This window comes from Passer domesticus, chromosome 8 (genome assembly GCF_036417665.1).
Source record: "Passer domesticus isolate bPasDom1 chromosome 8, bPasDom1.hap1, whole genome shotgun sequence".
Lineage (NCBI taxonomy): Eukaryota > Metazoa > Chordata > Aves > Passeriformes > Passeridae > Passer > Passer domesticus.
In genome coordinates, this window is record NC_087481.1 from 48074479 (window position 1) to 48090641 (window position 16163).

The 16163-nt window shown below is 40.2% G+C and overlaps 1 protein-coding gene across 3 annotated transcripts in view; it reads right to left on the reverse strand.

Moving 5' to 3' along the window:
- The window catches only part of LOC135306784 (VPS10 domain-containing receptor SorCS1-like), a 257644-nt gene that overhangs the window by 71147 nt on the left and 170334 nt on the right, over window positions 1-16163 (reverse strand). For all 3 annotated transcript variants that reach the window (XM_064431250.1, XM_064431251.1, XM_064431249.1), the window contains exon 6: window positions 5398-5462. In XM_064431250.1, coding sequence (XP_064287320.1) covers window positions 5398-5462 — 65 coding nt within the window. The remainder of the gene's footprint in view (window positions 1-5397; window positions 5463-16163) is intronic.

Here is a 16163-nt window from a genome sequence, read left to right on the forward strand (position 1 = left end):
CATCTTTGTGTCCTCTGGACTTGCTCCAACAGGTCCACAGCTCTGCTGTGCTGAGGGCTCGAGCTGGACACAGAACTCCAGGAGGGTCTCCCACTCTGCCACAACAAAGCTCCGGAGTGAAATATGTGCCAATCCTGAGCTTCAGCGAAGCAGCTTCAGTGGAAATGGTCCTACTGCCACTTGAGCTGCTAAAAAGTCTGGGGATTAAGGAATCTCCTCCACAAGAGATTTTAAAGAGCAGGCCAGGTTGGCACCCATTAGAGGAGACTGAGGTTCTTTGGATCCTTTTTTAATGGAGGAATGGGGACTATCCCTGTTTCTGCTGTGATCGCAGGAGTCTGTGCAGCAGTGATTGTATCATTGATGAAGATTTACTAAGGCAATTCCTGTGAACTTTTACAGTGCAATTCTCCATGGCTTCAATTCCAAAATGCCAGGAATAACTACTAAAGGGCAGAGCACTGAAATTGCTTAAGCTAATCTCCCAAACAGCCAAACACTGAGATGTGCACAACAAGAAAAGCTCCTTTTGCTACAGGAGACAGAAAGAAGGAAAAGCAGGCTTCTTGCAGTGCCTGGTTCTCACTTTTTTCCTAGGGGAAGATTTTCTGTGTTCACATTAACTCAAGGATTTTTTCCATTTCATTCTCGCGGACATTTCATGTGACTCCACTGGCAGAGGTTTCTAATTTAGCATTAATTAATGTCAATTAATGTATTCAGTTGCTAAGCTCTGGAATTAATTTCATTAGTTTTCCCGCACAGATGTTTTCCCTGCCATAGGTAATTAGGACATTATGCTTTTCATTTCCAGAACCCTCACCTCCAACAACAGCTGCTGTTTTTAATATACAACAACAAAGTCACACTGTGCCTGGAGAGAAGAACATAGCAACTCCCAGCTCTTACACCCCCAGATGCATTCATTTTTGACAGGTTTAGACACCCAGAGTAGGAATCTTCTCAGGGAATGGCAGCTATTTCTAAAGAGGAAGCAAGAAAAGTCATAGAAAACAGCGAAGGAGACATCTTGTAAGGAAAAACTCTGACAAAATTAATTTGTTTCAGTTGTGAAAGAAAATTGCAAAAGCTAACACAGAAAAAGTTAAGAGCCAGGGTCACCCTCTGTCATGAAATATTTTAGATTTTCCATTTAGCTTGAGCACCATGCTCATATGTTCTCAATGCAAATGGATCCAAGCTGTCCCAGAGACATTTCTTGGCTCGCTGGTGGAGCAGGAAAGTTATTGGTGGTTACTGGAGGCTGGTTGGCCTCTGCAAAGTAAACAGGAGAGTTTTAGATCCCTTCCTAAATGAGTGGGACTTTCTTCAGGATATTTTGTTGACAAGTGCTTTTTTTGGATTAAATATCAAACCCTAATATCCGCTGCTTCCTAGCGTAAGCTTGCCTGTATGTCTTCTCAAAACCTTATTAGATCACAGGGAGAGTCAGAGAAAATGGTCATTGTACTCTGCAAATGTATAATTTATATTTTTCTTGTCTTTAGTTCACTGAGGAATGTGTCTCTTCCTCTATCAATTAAGTCACTGGGGGCAAATCAGGAGTTTTATACAATGCAGTTAATGATCTGTTTCTCTCACAGATTTTCTATGGAGAATCCCAGTTCATTACTGAACAACTCAGTCATTAGGAACAATTTCTGCTTTTGAAGCATGAGTGGCATCCTGCAACTAATGACCCATAAGAACGTGGTAGTGACATTTGTCACTGAAAGACCCAGGCCTGTAACCCCCGCCCCTCAGTGACTAATAAAACAAGTCGAGGTTGCCTTAGCATTGCAGGTACATCTTCAGCACTCACAACCTCCCATGGCAATGAATTCCACAGTTTAAATAAATGTTCTCCCCAACTTTAATCTTTTTTTTTTTTTTTTTGTGAAACACATGAAATGACTGCTCTTTATCCATTTCCATCTGGTCTGAATGTTGATTTGTGAAACATGTATGGTATGGGAATATACTCACAAATCTCCAGGACTCAACAACTGCAAAGCAATTAACCAGTAATGAAGATCAGTGAAACGAAACCATTCCATTTACTAACTACTCACAAATCTGGTTTTATCCTGCTGCTACTCTTTCTTCATTGCATGTCAGCATCAGAAATCTTTCTTTACATAGGGAAGTATATCCTCCACCATTTCTGGCATAAAGCTATAATGAGAGAAACTAACAGATGTCATTCTCCAGGACAAATACTAATCATGATCAGGAAAAAAACTAATCACAATCAGGAAAAGAAAAAAAAAATCACTGCACAGGTTTAAGGCACTACAGGAATTAATTCACCACTGTAGCTGTGTTAGGAAAAGACTGCCAGGCTAGGCTGCCTACTCATTTTTTCCACAACAGTGATTGTTTTATTCTTCCCAGCAATTTCCCATGAAAACAGAAATTAAAGTACTAGTGCAACTTTGTGATTCAGGCACTATTGGCCAGATGCTCAGTCCCTGTGGATCAGCAAGCATAACATGTCTGCTGGCCCCAGGTGAGACTTTGGTCTTAACCTGCATCACAGCAGCACCTAAATTATCTTTCAGTGGGAAAAGCTGCTATGTAAATCAGGACAGCAGAAGAAAAGCAAAGGAAACAAAACTACTTTTTAAATATCAGGAGCTCTCTAAATTTTTGCCAACACATTAGAAAACTCCTTAACTTCTTTCATCCACACTTAAAAAAATAATTAAAACTTTGCTGTAAATAAATTGGTTTCTTATCTACAAAAGCAAATGCATGGCTCATAAATGTAACAGTTGTTTTACTGTCTATAGAAAATGTCATTTAGACATCCTCTGAGTCAGTTTTGCCATTCTCTAGAGGGCCAGTGGGTACCCAGTTAGTCCCCAAATGCCTTGTAGGAATCCTTCTTTCTAATTTGCACCAACAGTCTGGATTCTTCTGTAGGCACCACCTGAATAAAAAATTACCTCCCATTTAATTAGCTTGAATCAGGCCTTATTGGGATAACTCTACCAAGCTCAAATCAGATAAGCCTGTTAATTTTAGGATCTTGTTTATTCTTCACAAACCTGAACCCCCATGTGTCATTAAGTTTATACTTTCTGAAAGAACTTGCATTTGAGCAAACCTAGACTGAACTTCCACCATCACCCTGCCCGCTGGCTGTGGTGGTGAATGTAACAAAGAGAAGATTATCGTGTGATTAAGAACCATAGGGGATTAACTGTCTTACTGGGGTGTTGCCCTGAAGCCAGACCAAAAAAAAAAATAAAATAAAAATCACAATTCCTGCTGACTTTGCTGGCTTGCCTTTGATCCTGCTCCAAAATCAAAGCAAAACACCAGGGACAACCAAGTGTACAAATGGAAATGTGAGATAACATTAATCTGAACTTCTTCCAACCAGAAAAATCAGTTTTACCACCATGCTCTCAGCCCCAGACTGAGATGGATTGGGCCTGAAGCCTTTGAAAAAATAAACAAAAGCATCACATTCCACAAGATGAAAATTTGCATGGTACACTCCAAAACTTACACAACAGGATGAAAACCACAAAAGGCAGTAATTAGCCCTGCAAGTCTGTCTCCACCAACAGAAATAAATTGAGCAGGCTGTACTCAGCTTGCTCATCATTACCTGCACCCTAATTTGACAACACACAGTGTGTTCAGGAGTCCACATTTTTTCTGGATCCCAAGGGGGGAAAAAAAGAAAAAAGTAGGGAGAACACACACTCAAGAACAACATTGCTAGCCAGATCCTCAGCAGGTGTAAATCAATGCCACTGAAGTTGTACTGATTTATGCCTGCTGAGGAACTCTTGTTTTGGTCCTTGCAAACATTTTACATTATGTACATAAGAACAATAAATTAAGTGCACAGACAGACCATAATGAGAGCAGACACAGAGTTGCTGGTGTTCTAGCAAGGAGAGCCCAGTACTAAGATTGTTCTCTGCCCACTGGGAGATGAATATCCCTCAAATGCATCACCAGAGTGCAGCTCCCTAAACATCATGTGTAGTGCTTCATCTCAATGATCTCGAGTTTTTAATGACTTCTAACAGCAATATTTTGTGCTGAAACAGTGTCCTCTTAGATTATTTTCTTTTAGCATGTCCCAAGAAATAGAAAGCCTCATGTTCCCAGCCTTGCTGCCACATCAAGTAAGTGAAATTGAGAGGAGAAATAATAATCACAGATCACAAACTATAAGAAATAGAGATAATACATTATTTCACTGTCACCAATCCTACATATCTTGAAATGAAAAGACCTTTAAAACTTTATGGTTTCTATTGCAACTATCAGATGTCAAATTCCAAAAAGTTCTCTTTCAAGTTAATTTTCCTAAGTTAAAAACCAGAATACCTTACAATTAACATTTCAGATATTTTTTTAAGTTTTCAGTGACAAAATGCACATTTTAAGTAGCACCACTGCATTTGAGGGTACAATTCGAGGCAGAACTTTATCAATTTTAAAAATAATTAATTGAAGGCATCATTAAAACTTCTGTACTGCAAATAGTAAAAACCTTCCTGTTATATTACAGGAAAACTGCTATTTACCAAGGAAACAATATGGAATTAAAATGACTGGATCTCTGGCAGCTGGGCATTCACTGTGATGCCTGCCTGAGGCAATCCAATGTTGTGGAAAAGAAATCCATGGAGAAAGATCTGCAAAGGCTGTGGAGCTCAGAGATAAACCTTCAGAAAGCCTGAATGGGAGGAGAAAAGGCCAGCAGGTGGCTGAGCATGCCTGAGAGAATATACAGCCAATTAGGAAAATATTTTGGAGTTGCAGGTAAAGGAGGTTCCTGGAACAGGAAAAAAAAAAAAAACCAAACAAAAAAACACCTCAAGAGGCAAAGCAGGGAGGGAAAGGAGCTGATGAAAGTGAAGGACAATGACAGGACATGCAGTAAGAGTGAAGAATGCACTCAGACTGGTCATTAAAAGGTTTCTAATTGGGTATTTTCAAAGGTAGTACCTAAGGCAGGGTATCCCAGGTCTGCTAAAACTGTGAATCTATGAACAAGGTGGTGCTATGTACTGTGTGAACAAACAGCAGCTAGACTTCGTGACCCAGGAACTTCTCTTCAGTGTCATGTTCCCATCAACAAAACTCATGTAAGAAGAAATAAAAGGGGTGTGTGTAGTAACTCAAGTTACTGCTTATCACCTATTCTTCTTTATCACAGCCTCAGCTCCTTTCACAGCCTGGTTAACCCAACTTTTTGCCTTGCTGGAAAGGCTTCTCTTCTGACAGACCTAAATTGGAACAGCCAAACTCCTTGTACCACATGAGTGAATCACTAAAAGAAGTGAGATTTCTACTGTTGTATTGTATGATTACAAGAATATTAGGAGAGCCCAGTACACCACAATATTTGGAAGCTGATGTACTTACGACCATCCACTGTCCTTGCCTCCAGGTGCACAAGGTCAGGCTCTCTTCCATTGCCCATCATAGACCTGTAAAAGGCAGATTGAGACAAGGGCATCAAAAGCAACATATACCATGAATGGCTGAGATATTGCTTTCAAAAGAAGATCCTGTTTAAGTGGACATAAAATCATACAAATAAGAATTGATAATTTTGAGAGAATTTTGGAGTTTTCCCTAAAATGAACATGAATATTTTAAAGAAATTCTACCATTTTATCTAATAAATGTAGTTGTACTAAGGAGTTCTTTATTTCTCACTCCTTTACTTCACTTCTTTCCACCTGGAGACCTGTTCTTGTTCTTGCTGGCACATGAAATTTTGATGCTTCTCCTGGTTTGGTCAGAAGGATACATTTCAGTTCAGGGTGGAATACAGAAGACTTTAATTGATGGGATAATAGAATTTGCCAGCATACTAATTATAGCTGTTCCTTTATATTGGACATTTTATGCACATTTGCTTAATTGACACTCTTAATGATCAATGTTCCCTCATTAATTAAGACGTTTTAAAAACTCATTTTATCCTGAGACATTTTATCACTTCTGATCTAATAAAAACAGTATTCCATTAATAAAAGTGTCACATTGAAAATGACTGTTTGTTCCCTCTGAATTAAGAGGTAACAAAGCAAAGACATTGAGCACTGCAAATAAGGAGCTTATGGAATAAAACTTTGTTTCCATTGTTGAGGTTCCCCTGGACTGGCACTGGTGGCCTCATCAATTCCCTGGAAGATTCCAAATGGCCAGTGGTTTGATGGACAGCTGGAATGATGCAAGGCTTCTCTATGTGCTAATCCCACTGTACAGCTGCCTCAGGAGCATCTCTGACAATCAGCCTTGTTTCTGCTCTTGATCCAATCATCCAAGTCACAATCCTGGATTAAAGCTAAGGGTTAAACAACCAGTTTCTTGTTAGCTGCCTGACCTCCTAGTTAATAGAAGCATGAGGGAAGACACACATTCATTTCCAGTGATAGAAAAATTAGATGTTCTCTTCAAACCCTCATTATTTTTCAGGAAATCAGAAGAGAGATTCAAACAGTGATTTAGACCCTAATTCAGTTCCCACTGACTGCAATCACAGGCACCTCCAGTGCTTAATCATCATGTGCATTAACTAATAACTATTATAAAAATGTTAACAAGACTGTGTTCTGATTAATCCTTACCTTTGCTTGACAAAATATATAGCAATTCACTAGCTAGAAAAGGTTTTGTTCTCCTTTGTTGGGGACTGAAGTTCAGAAAATAATCTGAACCAGCATTGCTTTTACCTCTTCTCCATTTTTAATAAAGTTTATGGCAAAGTTATTTCCTTAAACACTCAACTTCCACTTAAAACCTCTGCTTCCTGATAATTGACACCAAGTGAGGGGGGAAGGACGCACTTTCCTAGGGCATTTTTATTATGCCTGCTGTGATCAGCAGACTTAGGGCCAAAATGTGGGGTCTGTTCATTACAATTCAGTTCAAGATAGACAGGTGCCAGTGACAAGCAGCTCTAAAAAACCTGCAGAAGGACAAAGGTCACATAACTCCTCTTTATTCTTGTTTATTTAAGTGGGATTTAAATACTGGAACTGGAATATTGGAACAGCCCACCTGGAACTGGGCTATTGCAGAAGACATAGTACAGGTTTGTCAGTTCATTCCTCCTCCTGACCTCACACACCTCCAGGGGATGTGAACTCTCCAAAGAAACAGGAATAAATTCCACAAATTTGAATATTTTGCCTCTTAAAGAGTGCAACAATGGTGCTCATCCAGCAAAGCACATGAGTCTACACTCAGGTGATTGTGAGCTTCCTCCTCACAGTTTTATTCTAACCCCAAGAGAAACATCTTTTGCATCTTCTCAGGCAAAACCAGCCAATTTTATGAGCCATAATTTACATCATACTTTTAGGTGTCTTAAGAGCAGCATTTAAAGGTCTGGACCCCTCAAGCCCTGACAGTAGTCACCTGCATATTACTTAGTCTCAGCCAATCATGGGACTGTAGGAGCTTCAACTCAAGGTAGAATTAAGCCATCAATTGTCCCAAGGGGGTACAGAACAAGGCCAGCTGAAACACAGCTGGTGACAAACCTCCAGGACTTCCTTCTTCTGATGTTCCTAACCCCTGCAACTTAGGAATGTGATGACAAAGATTAAAAGCAAGGTCCAGAGGAGGAAATTCTTAAAGTCAAACAGAACATCTGAGGTGTAGTCAAGAGCCATATCCATGACTTCCTATCTGCCAGGTCTTTCTCCCTACATTAAAAAATACACATTTCCTTGCTTTGATATACAATTGGCTTAATTTATTTGTGACAGCACAAGGTCATGGTCAGGCTCATAATATTAAATGCCAACATGAAAAATCAGTTGTAAAGAACAAGCAAAATACAAATACACATCTGGTCAAATCTTTATGAACTGTACAGAGCTGACAGCCAGAAACATATCACTTCCATCTGGATTCTGCTGAGAGCTTACTGACCAGCATTTTTGTAATGTCATATTTTTTTGGATCATGCTCTCTTGTTCCATGGTAGCCCTAGGATATTTCTTTATGCATCTCTCCATACTGCCTGAAAAGCCACATAAAGTAATACTCATCTTGCCCAGCTATACATCACAGATACTTAACTCTGAACTAATCACACTCAACTCTCTTTGCAGGCAGAGAGATGAAACAGGCAGCTTTGCTCTGTGGATCAGTTGAACAGTGACTTCATGAGAAGAATTTATCCTAGAAAGGCCTGTTTCTCTCCATCGAATTTCAGATGTCTGGACACCCACACTACAAACACCCACATGTGATTACATAAAGGTCCCAAAGTAAGAAACACAACAGACCTGAAATATGTCTATTACCTAATTTTAAAAACACAAATTACAGATGAGATATGGATTGCAATTAAAGGGGTAATTGAATGTCCTGAGCAGTCCTCTTTCTGAGAAATGCTTTATATAGCTTACACCAGTCTTATTATTTACTCTAGGACATATAAAATCCTAGGAGACAGTCAGAAATTTAATATTGACCACAGAGAGCATATACAGGAGATAAATATTGTGCTTTTGGTTGTACAGCCCCTGAGAACATGCTCTCTCTAGGAAGATGGACATATCCTTTCACATGCATAGGACAATCTGTTCCTAAAGCATCTACTGGAAAAAAGGTGTTAGGAACTGTAGGATATATATCAAAATTCTTGAATTTTTAGTATGTCAACCACATCAATCACAACACTACCAAGCATACAGCTATTCTATCAGTGGGTTTTCTTGTCTCCTTCATTTGGCTGGGGAAAAAAGCATTATCCTTAGAAGCTGAGAAAGTCAACATACTTCTGCAAGCCTGAGTATTATTAAGCAACAGATTTTAACCCATGGTGTCAATATGAAAAATAATGAATAACTGATTACAAAGAAATTCCATTCCTGACCAGACTGGAAGGTTCTTAAACCAAAGCTAGAATGATCAAAAAAAAAACAAGCTTCACATGTGAAAGAAGGAAACTACATGCTGGATGGGCCCAAGGGAGCACCAAAGCCTCCAACTCAGTGTTTCTAACTTAATACAAGTGTCCACTGTACCTCATTATCTTTGTGCACATGGTCAGTGTAACACGGGCAATACAATACTTCCCAAGGTAGATGAGGAAGAGTGCTGTGTGCTCAACAGCTGATAAACCAAGCACCCTACAAAGAATAGGGGGACAGATCAACAACATTCTGGGACCCAGCTACTGACTTCTCTCAGAAGTCTCTCTAAAAACAAACAATATTCGCCATTCCCTATTCTGAGCAACTTCTGTTCACTATGCTGGCAGTGCTTTCTTCTCATATTTCTCAAATCCATTCTCCCCTTTCAGCATCTGCTCTCAAAGACCAAACACTCATATACCCACAAACTTTTCTTTTTGCCTCAGTCTATGTTTTCACTTTGTGGTAAAATGCCAGCATGTCCTTTGTCCGTCCCTTTAATCTCAGGCTTTCTGTAATACTCCCAGAAACTTAAGGACACCAGGGATATCCTTGCAACGCTTTCTGTTGAATGGTGCCTATTGTATTTTTGTGATTAACTTTAAGTGTTTTGTTGGTATAATTGTCTGGATGTTTTGAAAAAAGAAAAGGGAAAAGAAAAAGAAAAAAATCTTTTGGGAAAAGGAGGATTTATAAAAGCCAAAGGGAGTGCAAGGCAGTGACCCCACTGCCTTTACATTGAAGATGCTTACATTTTGAAAAATTTAGGACCCCCATGGTCCTATTACAAACTTGCTTCCTAAAATTTTAATCACCATCAAGCCTGCTAAGTAGTTATCTGCACTTGAGAGCCTTACAAATCGATACCACTGGCTGCAGCACAGTAATTGCTCTGAATGCAGATTCTACATCCACCGTGAGAAGCAGCACAGGGAAAAGACCCCAAATCATCCCCTGGTTTGGAACTAGGCTGAACTAAACAAAAGCAGCCTGGCACTGCCCACTGCACAGTAAATGCTAGTTGGCATATTTCTGTAGTGACCAACCCCTTGCCATCTTCTCTGTCTGAAACATTTCTAAAACCTTGGCTTCCTTGGCCTGTCAGCTCCTCTGAGCCAAGAAAATTCAATAGAGACCCTGTTATCCTGGGGTTTCCACCTCTTCTATCTTTTTTCACTTCTAGGGACAAAAGCAATTGTTTATGGATGCTGGGAACTGATGAGGCTTGCAATGCAGTCAGACCACTCAGAACTGCAAAAAGGCATCATTGTGAAGAAAGCAAAAGCTTCTACTTGCAGCACCTAATTTCAATCTACTATTTTTTCATAAACAATGAACTCAAAACACCAGACAATAATGGCTGCATCTTAAGGAACTGTGCATTCTGGAAAGCAGCTTTGGGTGCCTTTGGTTTTGGATGCTTGACTTCAGACACAGACACACTGTATCTGGGACTATATGCACAAGAAACTCAATGGCAATCTTTTCATATGTATTTCTTGTATCATACATGCTCACAGCAGCCAAGATCAAACATCTTTTAAGACAGACAGTGGAAGACATTATTATTTTACAGAATCTTTGATGCAAATGGCTCAGAATGCCAAATGCTACCATGTCCTTTTCAAAGACAGAACCAGTGTGTCCCTCATTCTTTATATGGACACAGAGGCTTTATGCAGCTTTTCCATGTCTCAGAGGAAGTGACCAAATGCAGAATTAGGACTCCTGTGACCATACCTCACCTGCTCTGGGGGTAAATAGGTACGACTTGTTCATGTAGCAAAGGCTGGCAGACAAATGACAGCATGTCTCTACTAAGGTGGATGGAATGAGATCCACTCAGTCCTGGCCATTTTGAGATTATCAGTGCTGAGTGGGAGTAGCCCAGATGTGGCTGCAGTGCAATGCCAAACAGAAAAGTGACATTACTTGGAAAATCCAGTGTTACTACTCAGCATGAAAAATGCTTCTGTGCCTCAGCTGCATCCCACAGATGGCTTTGTTCTTAACAAGCTATATATTTAAGATGCCTCCTCACCCTCAGCAAGCCCTCTTCCTAGTCCCAATTTAAGCAAATCCCCATCTCCACATACACTGCATTACACAGAAAGACTAACTAGCTGCAACAGCCACGTGGAAGAGGGAATGTACTCCTAGAGATCCTTATGCCAAAGTTGTCCTCTGAGCATAAATATTCTAACAAGCTTTATCCTGTCACAATAAAGCTATAAAGTTGCTTTGTTCAGCACATGATAATGGCTTTGTAATTCAATTATTGGTAGAATTTGCCTTTAGGGATTTATCTTCCTTTAGCCTCAGCACTCATGCGAATCCCTTATCGTAAATCTTGCCAATGCAAAACCAGCTCCTCCACTGCCTCTGGACATATCCTGTCACTTCACGTTAAAAAATTGACACCTTCCTCCAGCTCAGTGAATGGCAGGTTTTTGGTTTTGTTTTAAAGGACAGAATGAAAACAACAACAGTGGATGACACTCATGCTGTCCACGGTAGCATCAATTTTTTGGTCCCACTGATGCTTCTGTAACACTAAATTCTAATTGCCATTCATAAAAATAGTAACACGTAGCACTGAACAGGGAGCTTTTTGTCCAAAGATACAAAAGCACTTGACAATCAACCTTTAAGTAACCTTCCCTGCATGGTACTGATTTGTTCAAGACCTATGGAAAAGTACAAGACGAGCAGACCAAGTTAGAAATAGGGGCTGAGGAAAATTTTTGTTCTCAGCTTTATAGATAAACTTCACTGATTAGTCAAGAGCACAGGGGCCTCATTGATTTGACCAAGATCACACAGTTGCTATGTGGCAGAGACAAAAATAGAGCCTGAGAGTCCTCCAGCCTCCCTTTTCTTTTACTACTATATTGACTCCATGAGGACTTTGCAGATACTCTCTGTTCCTTTTTTTGCTTGCAGAGGTCAGTGAATCTGCCCCAGGGATCTTAGTGTGGGAGGCAATTCTTGTGGCTTCTTTAGTTCAGTCCCTATTATGTGAAATTTCACAGATTTTACTATTCCTGGAACATACTTTAAAGACTGTTTTCCAGCTTTAACATCTCCTAACCACATCCTCCTGACATGTTTTAGAAACATGGACAGATTCCAGATAGGCATAAATCAGCAATTCATTTCTTTCTATCTGGCTAATAAATCTCCCCTGACCATACTTTAATTAGTTTTTCCCTGCTACACCTCTACACTATTCTTTCCCACATTGTCCAATCACATGAAATGAAACAATTTGGTGCAATTCATCTGGCAGCCACTGGGCCAAATCCATGCTATGGTTTGCTTTAGTCTGTTTGTCACCCTCTCTTTAGAACTGATAGAAAACAGCAGTGCAGTGAGAAAAGCCCAACTTCTCCTAATTGTGCCACCTCACAGCACTGACCCAGAAAAGCAGGTGGCTGCTGCTAACACTGAAATAGGTGAGTAGGTAACTGGGGGGAGTGGTGAGACTTTCACGATGTGAGGATCACTTTTACTCTCACCATTCCACCACTTTCCACAGCCCTAGTGCACAGTGACCCACACCCTTCCACACTGCTGTCCACACACCCCACAGCTTTAAGGGCAGCAGCAAAGGAAGCAGCAAAGGAAGCAGCAAAGGAAGCCCTTCTCCCCTGCTGCTGTGACACCACAGCTCTCTGTGGGATGCTCCAGAGAGGAAACTTAGCTAAAACTCTGAAATAGATGGATGCAAATTCTCAGGAGGTAGCTGCCTATTGCTGGTAACACAGGGTGGGAGGAATGCCTCAAAATAAGGATCTAAACTAAGTGAATAAAATTCAGTTAACCAGGACTAGATCCTGATTTTAAGATAGCCTTTCAATTCTATACATCTTTTTCATATATTGCAGTAAACTTAAGACTTCAAGCTGGCTTGAAGAGAAAGGAGGAGGAAAGTACCCTCTAGTTATAGCCTCTGAGCTCCCCTCCTTGATATCATGAACCAAACCTAACTGATTTACAGCTTCTCTGCTGGTACAGTCTAATAGGATCACAATTTCCTACTGTGTTAAGACCATGTCTCTCTTGTAGTGCTGTGGGCCAGCCAGGCAGCTCTGGAGGAGGCCAACAAGTCACTTAGAGCAGGAGTGGAAACTAACACAGTGAGCTGCTCATTACACTTACAAGAGAACACAGCAGTGCAACCTTCCTGACACAGATCTAGACAAGTCCACGGGTGATTCACCTGTGCACTGCTTCACCTTCTCAAGGTCTGCTCTTTACAGGTGCACACAGAGAAAGCAGCTGCTTGGTCCAATGCCTGCTGGAGACTGACACATTCCAGGGTCCTGCACAGCACTGCAGGCTCCTGTTACTGACCAGCCCCCGAATCAAGATTTTGAACGCAGTGAATGGATGCCTGCCTACTTATGCAGAACTTTAATGAGGGAAAGTGGATGATGTGGAAAAGCTGAAGCTCATGGGAGTCTGTACTCCTTTATAAAGTATCTCTGGATGATTTTTTAAGAAATAGCTGTTGAATTGGGAAACTAAAACACACCAACCTATGAATCAACCAGACTGGGTCCCAAAAGGCTTAATCAGATGAACATTTACTTCATTCACACCTGCTGAAAACTGTCGTGGGTTTCTCTGGCATTTACCCATAACCACCATATTTAAGCTACGAAAAAACATTTTAGATTCAATTTCTTCCCTTCAACTCACTGAATAAGGCTTGTGAGTTAGATCAAGTGGACAATTTTCTGGACAGGCTGTCACAATGCACTTTGATTGGCATCTTTCCCATCAGCTTCCAGCAGTTGCCCTGCAGTGATTAAAAGGTCTTGTTCAGCCATACACAGCATCATTTGTAAACAGCCCAGGCACTGAGGCATTTAAATTGCCTCAGCCCACCTGGGTGGGCGTGCAAATCTCACCAAGCCAAGAACTGACAGAAACACTGGGACAGTGCACCCAGCCTGCTCCAACTGCTTGAATATAATGAAGTTTTTAACAGGGCTTTGACACCTCATCCCCTTGATTTTCAGCTCTTTCAGCTGCTCCAGTGAACACAGTCAGAGCTTTTAAAATACAGTCTCCAGCCTCCTCTGAAAAATAAAATATATATACTCTATAATTATATTGTGAAGATTAACTTTGCTACCACTCATAAAAGAAACACAAATATAGCCCTATCTACTTATCTGTCCTCCCAGCTGCTTACAGGCTTTTCTCCCCTTCAGTGTGTGTGCATATTTTTGTATTATTATTTGACGGAAAATTTTGGTTGGCTTACTCTTTTAGAGTGTTTGCCTCCATTTTCTTCTGCTCATACTCAGAAAAACATAAATGGAGACCTAGCAACATCTCTTACCAAACTGACATACCTCCTTTAAATTCTTCAGGGAATCATTAACATTGTGTACATGTGATGCTACTGGAAATCATAAATCATGTGGGTTGGAGTGGATCCTAAAGATCATCTCTAGTTCCAGTTCTCCTGTCAGGGGCTGGGACAGCCTCCACAAATCAGGTTGCTCAAAGCCCCATCCAACTTGGCCTTCAACACTTCCAACTTCCACAGCTTCCCTGGGCAGCCTGTGCCAATGCCCCACCACCCCAAAAGTAAAGAATTTCCTCCTCATATCTAATCTAGACCTGCTCTTTTTCATCTTGAAGCCATTACCCCTTGACCTATCACTCCATGCCCTTGGCAAAAGACCCTCTCCAGCTCTCTTGCAGCTCTTTTCAGGCACTGGAAGGTGCTCTCAGGTCTCCCCAGAGCCTTCTCTTCTCCAGACTGAACATCTCAGGTCTCTCAGCCTCACAGGAGAGGTGCTCCAGCCCTCTTCTTATTACAGCCGTCCAATCTTCTTGAAGTATGGAGTGCTATTATTTTTGTACTTCTCCTACTTGCTTGTCTGGGTGCAACACTCAAGTAAAAAAATAAAATCAATACCACTGATAGAGATAATGATTGTAACCTGATGATCTAATTTACTAGTTGGGCTTTTCTATTGTTCATTTTATGCTAGTTTTTAAGACACTTTTATTATTTGATTTTATTTCTTTCCTCCCCCTCCAAGTTTCTCAACATTAAGTTTTGATTAGAATTAGATGAGAATCTTTTCAGAAAAATGTCTCATTTTGATTAAAAACTATTACATTTTGAAAAATTTTAATGATATTTTAAACTTTTTTTCTGTTTCTTTCTTTTTTTTAGGGCTTACTGACTTTCAGGAAATAACTTCTGGTGGAAGGTATGACTTGATCTGAGGACCAGAATAAAAACCTGGCTTTTAATGACCAACAAATGTCTGTATTTATATTTGGCCATATTGAACTATATCCACTTTGAGCAGTTTTGCTGCAACCGTGGATGTTTGGATTTGCAAGTCACAAAGTATCACTATTGAACTTTGACCAGATGACTGAACCACTCTAAAAAAGGAAGAAAAAAGCAATGTAATTCCCCGTGCAACTGGTTTACCAACTGTGTTCACATTTGTATTCACTACAAATCAACATCTACACCAGCCACAATAGGAATGGATGCCAAAATTCACCAAGTATCACAAAAATAAACTCAGAAGTATTTAAATAAAGCATTTTTATCCAACTCTTTTAACAAGGATCTACTGCATTCTCTTTCCCTAATGCCAACAACATTAGTAAACACTGTGCTATCAGCAATAATCCATGTATATTAACTTGTTTCTGTATTACACTGCTGAATTAATATTGCTCAGAATACTCCTTCCTAGTAATTAGGGTAGTTTCACAGAGCACAGAGTTCCAGAATTACAAAGTACCTTGATAACGTCAATGCATTTTTCTGTTACAGTACATTTAACAGCAAAATCTCAAGAAGCTACTGGAAAAATAATAAAAAGCATGAAAATTGTTAATACAGTACAGAACTTCTGTGCCTTGGGCTTGTATGCAGTGCGGATTCTTCCAAGCCTCCACCTGACACATAATATGAGGTTGACTCTCTGAGGGGAGTACATTTTCTTCAGTACACCTCTTCCATATCCCTAGATTATGCAAACAGATATGTGATGATACCCAAATTATAGAAATTATTAGAGGTGTCAGTTAAAGCAGCCCATCACTAAAGCCTGCCCAGCCACATGTGTGTCCTACAATATTTTAATGAGGTAGAAAATTACAGATCTCTTTCCAACATTTGTTTTATTTTGGTCTTTATGGACATTTTTAAGCCAAGAAGTCTCCAGTCATCTCTCATTTTAAAAGTTTGACTTCATC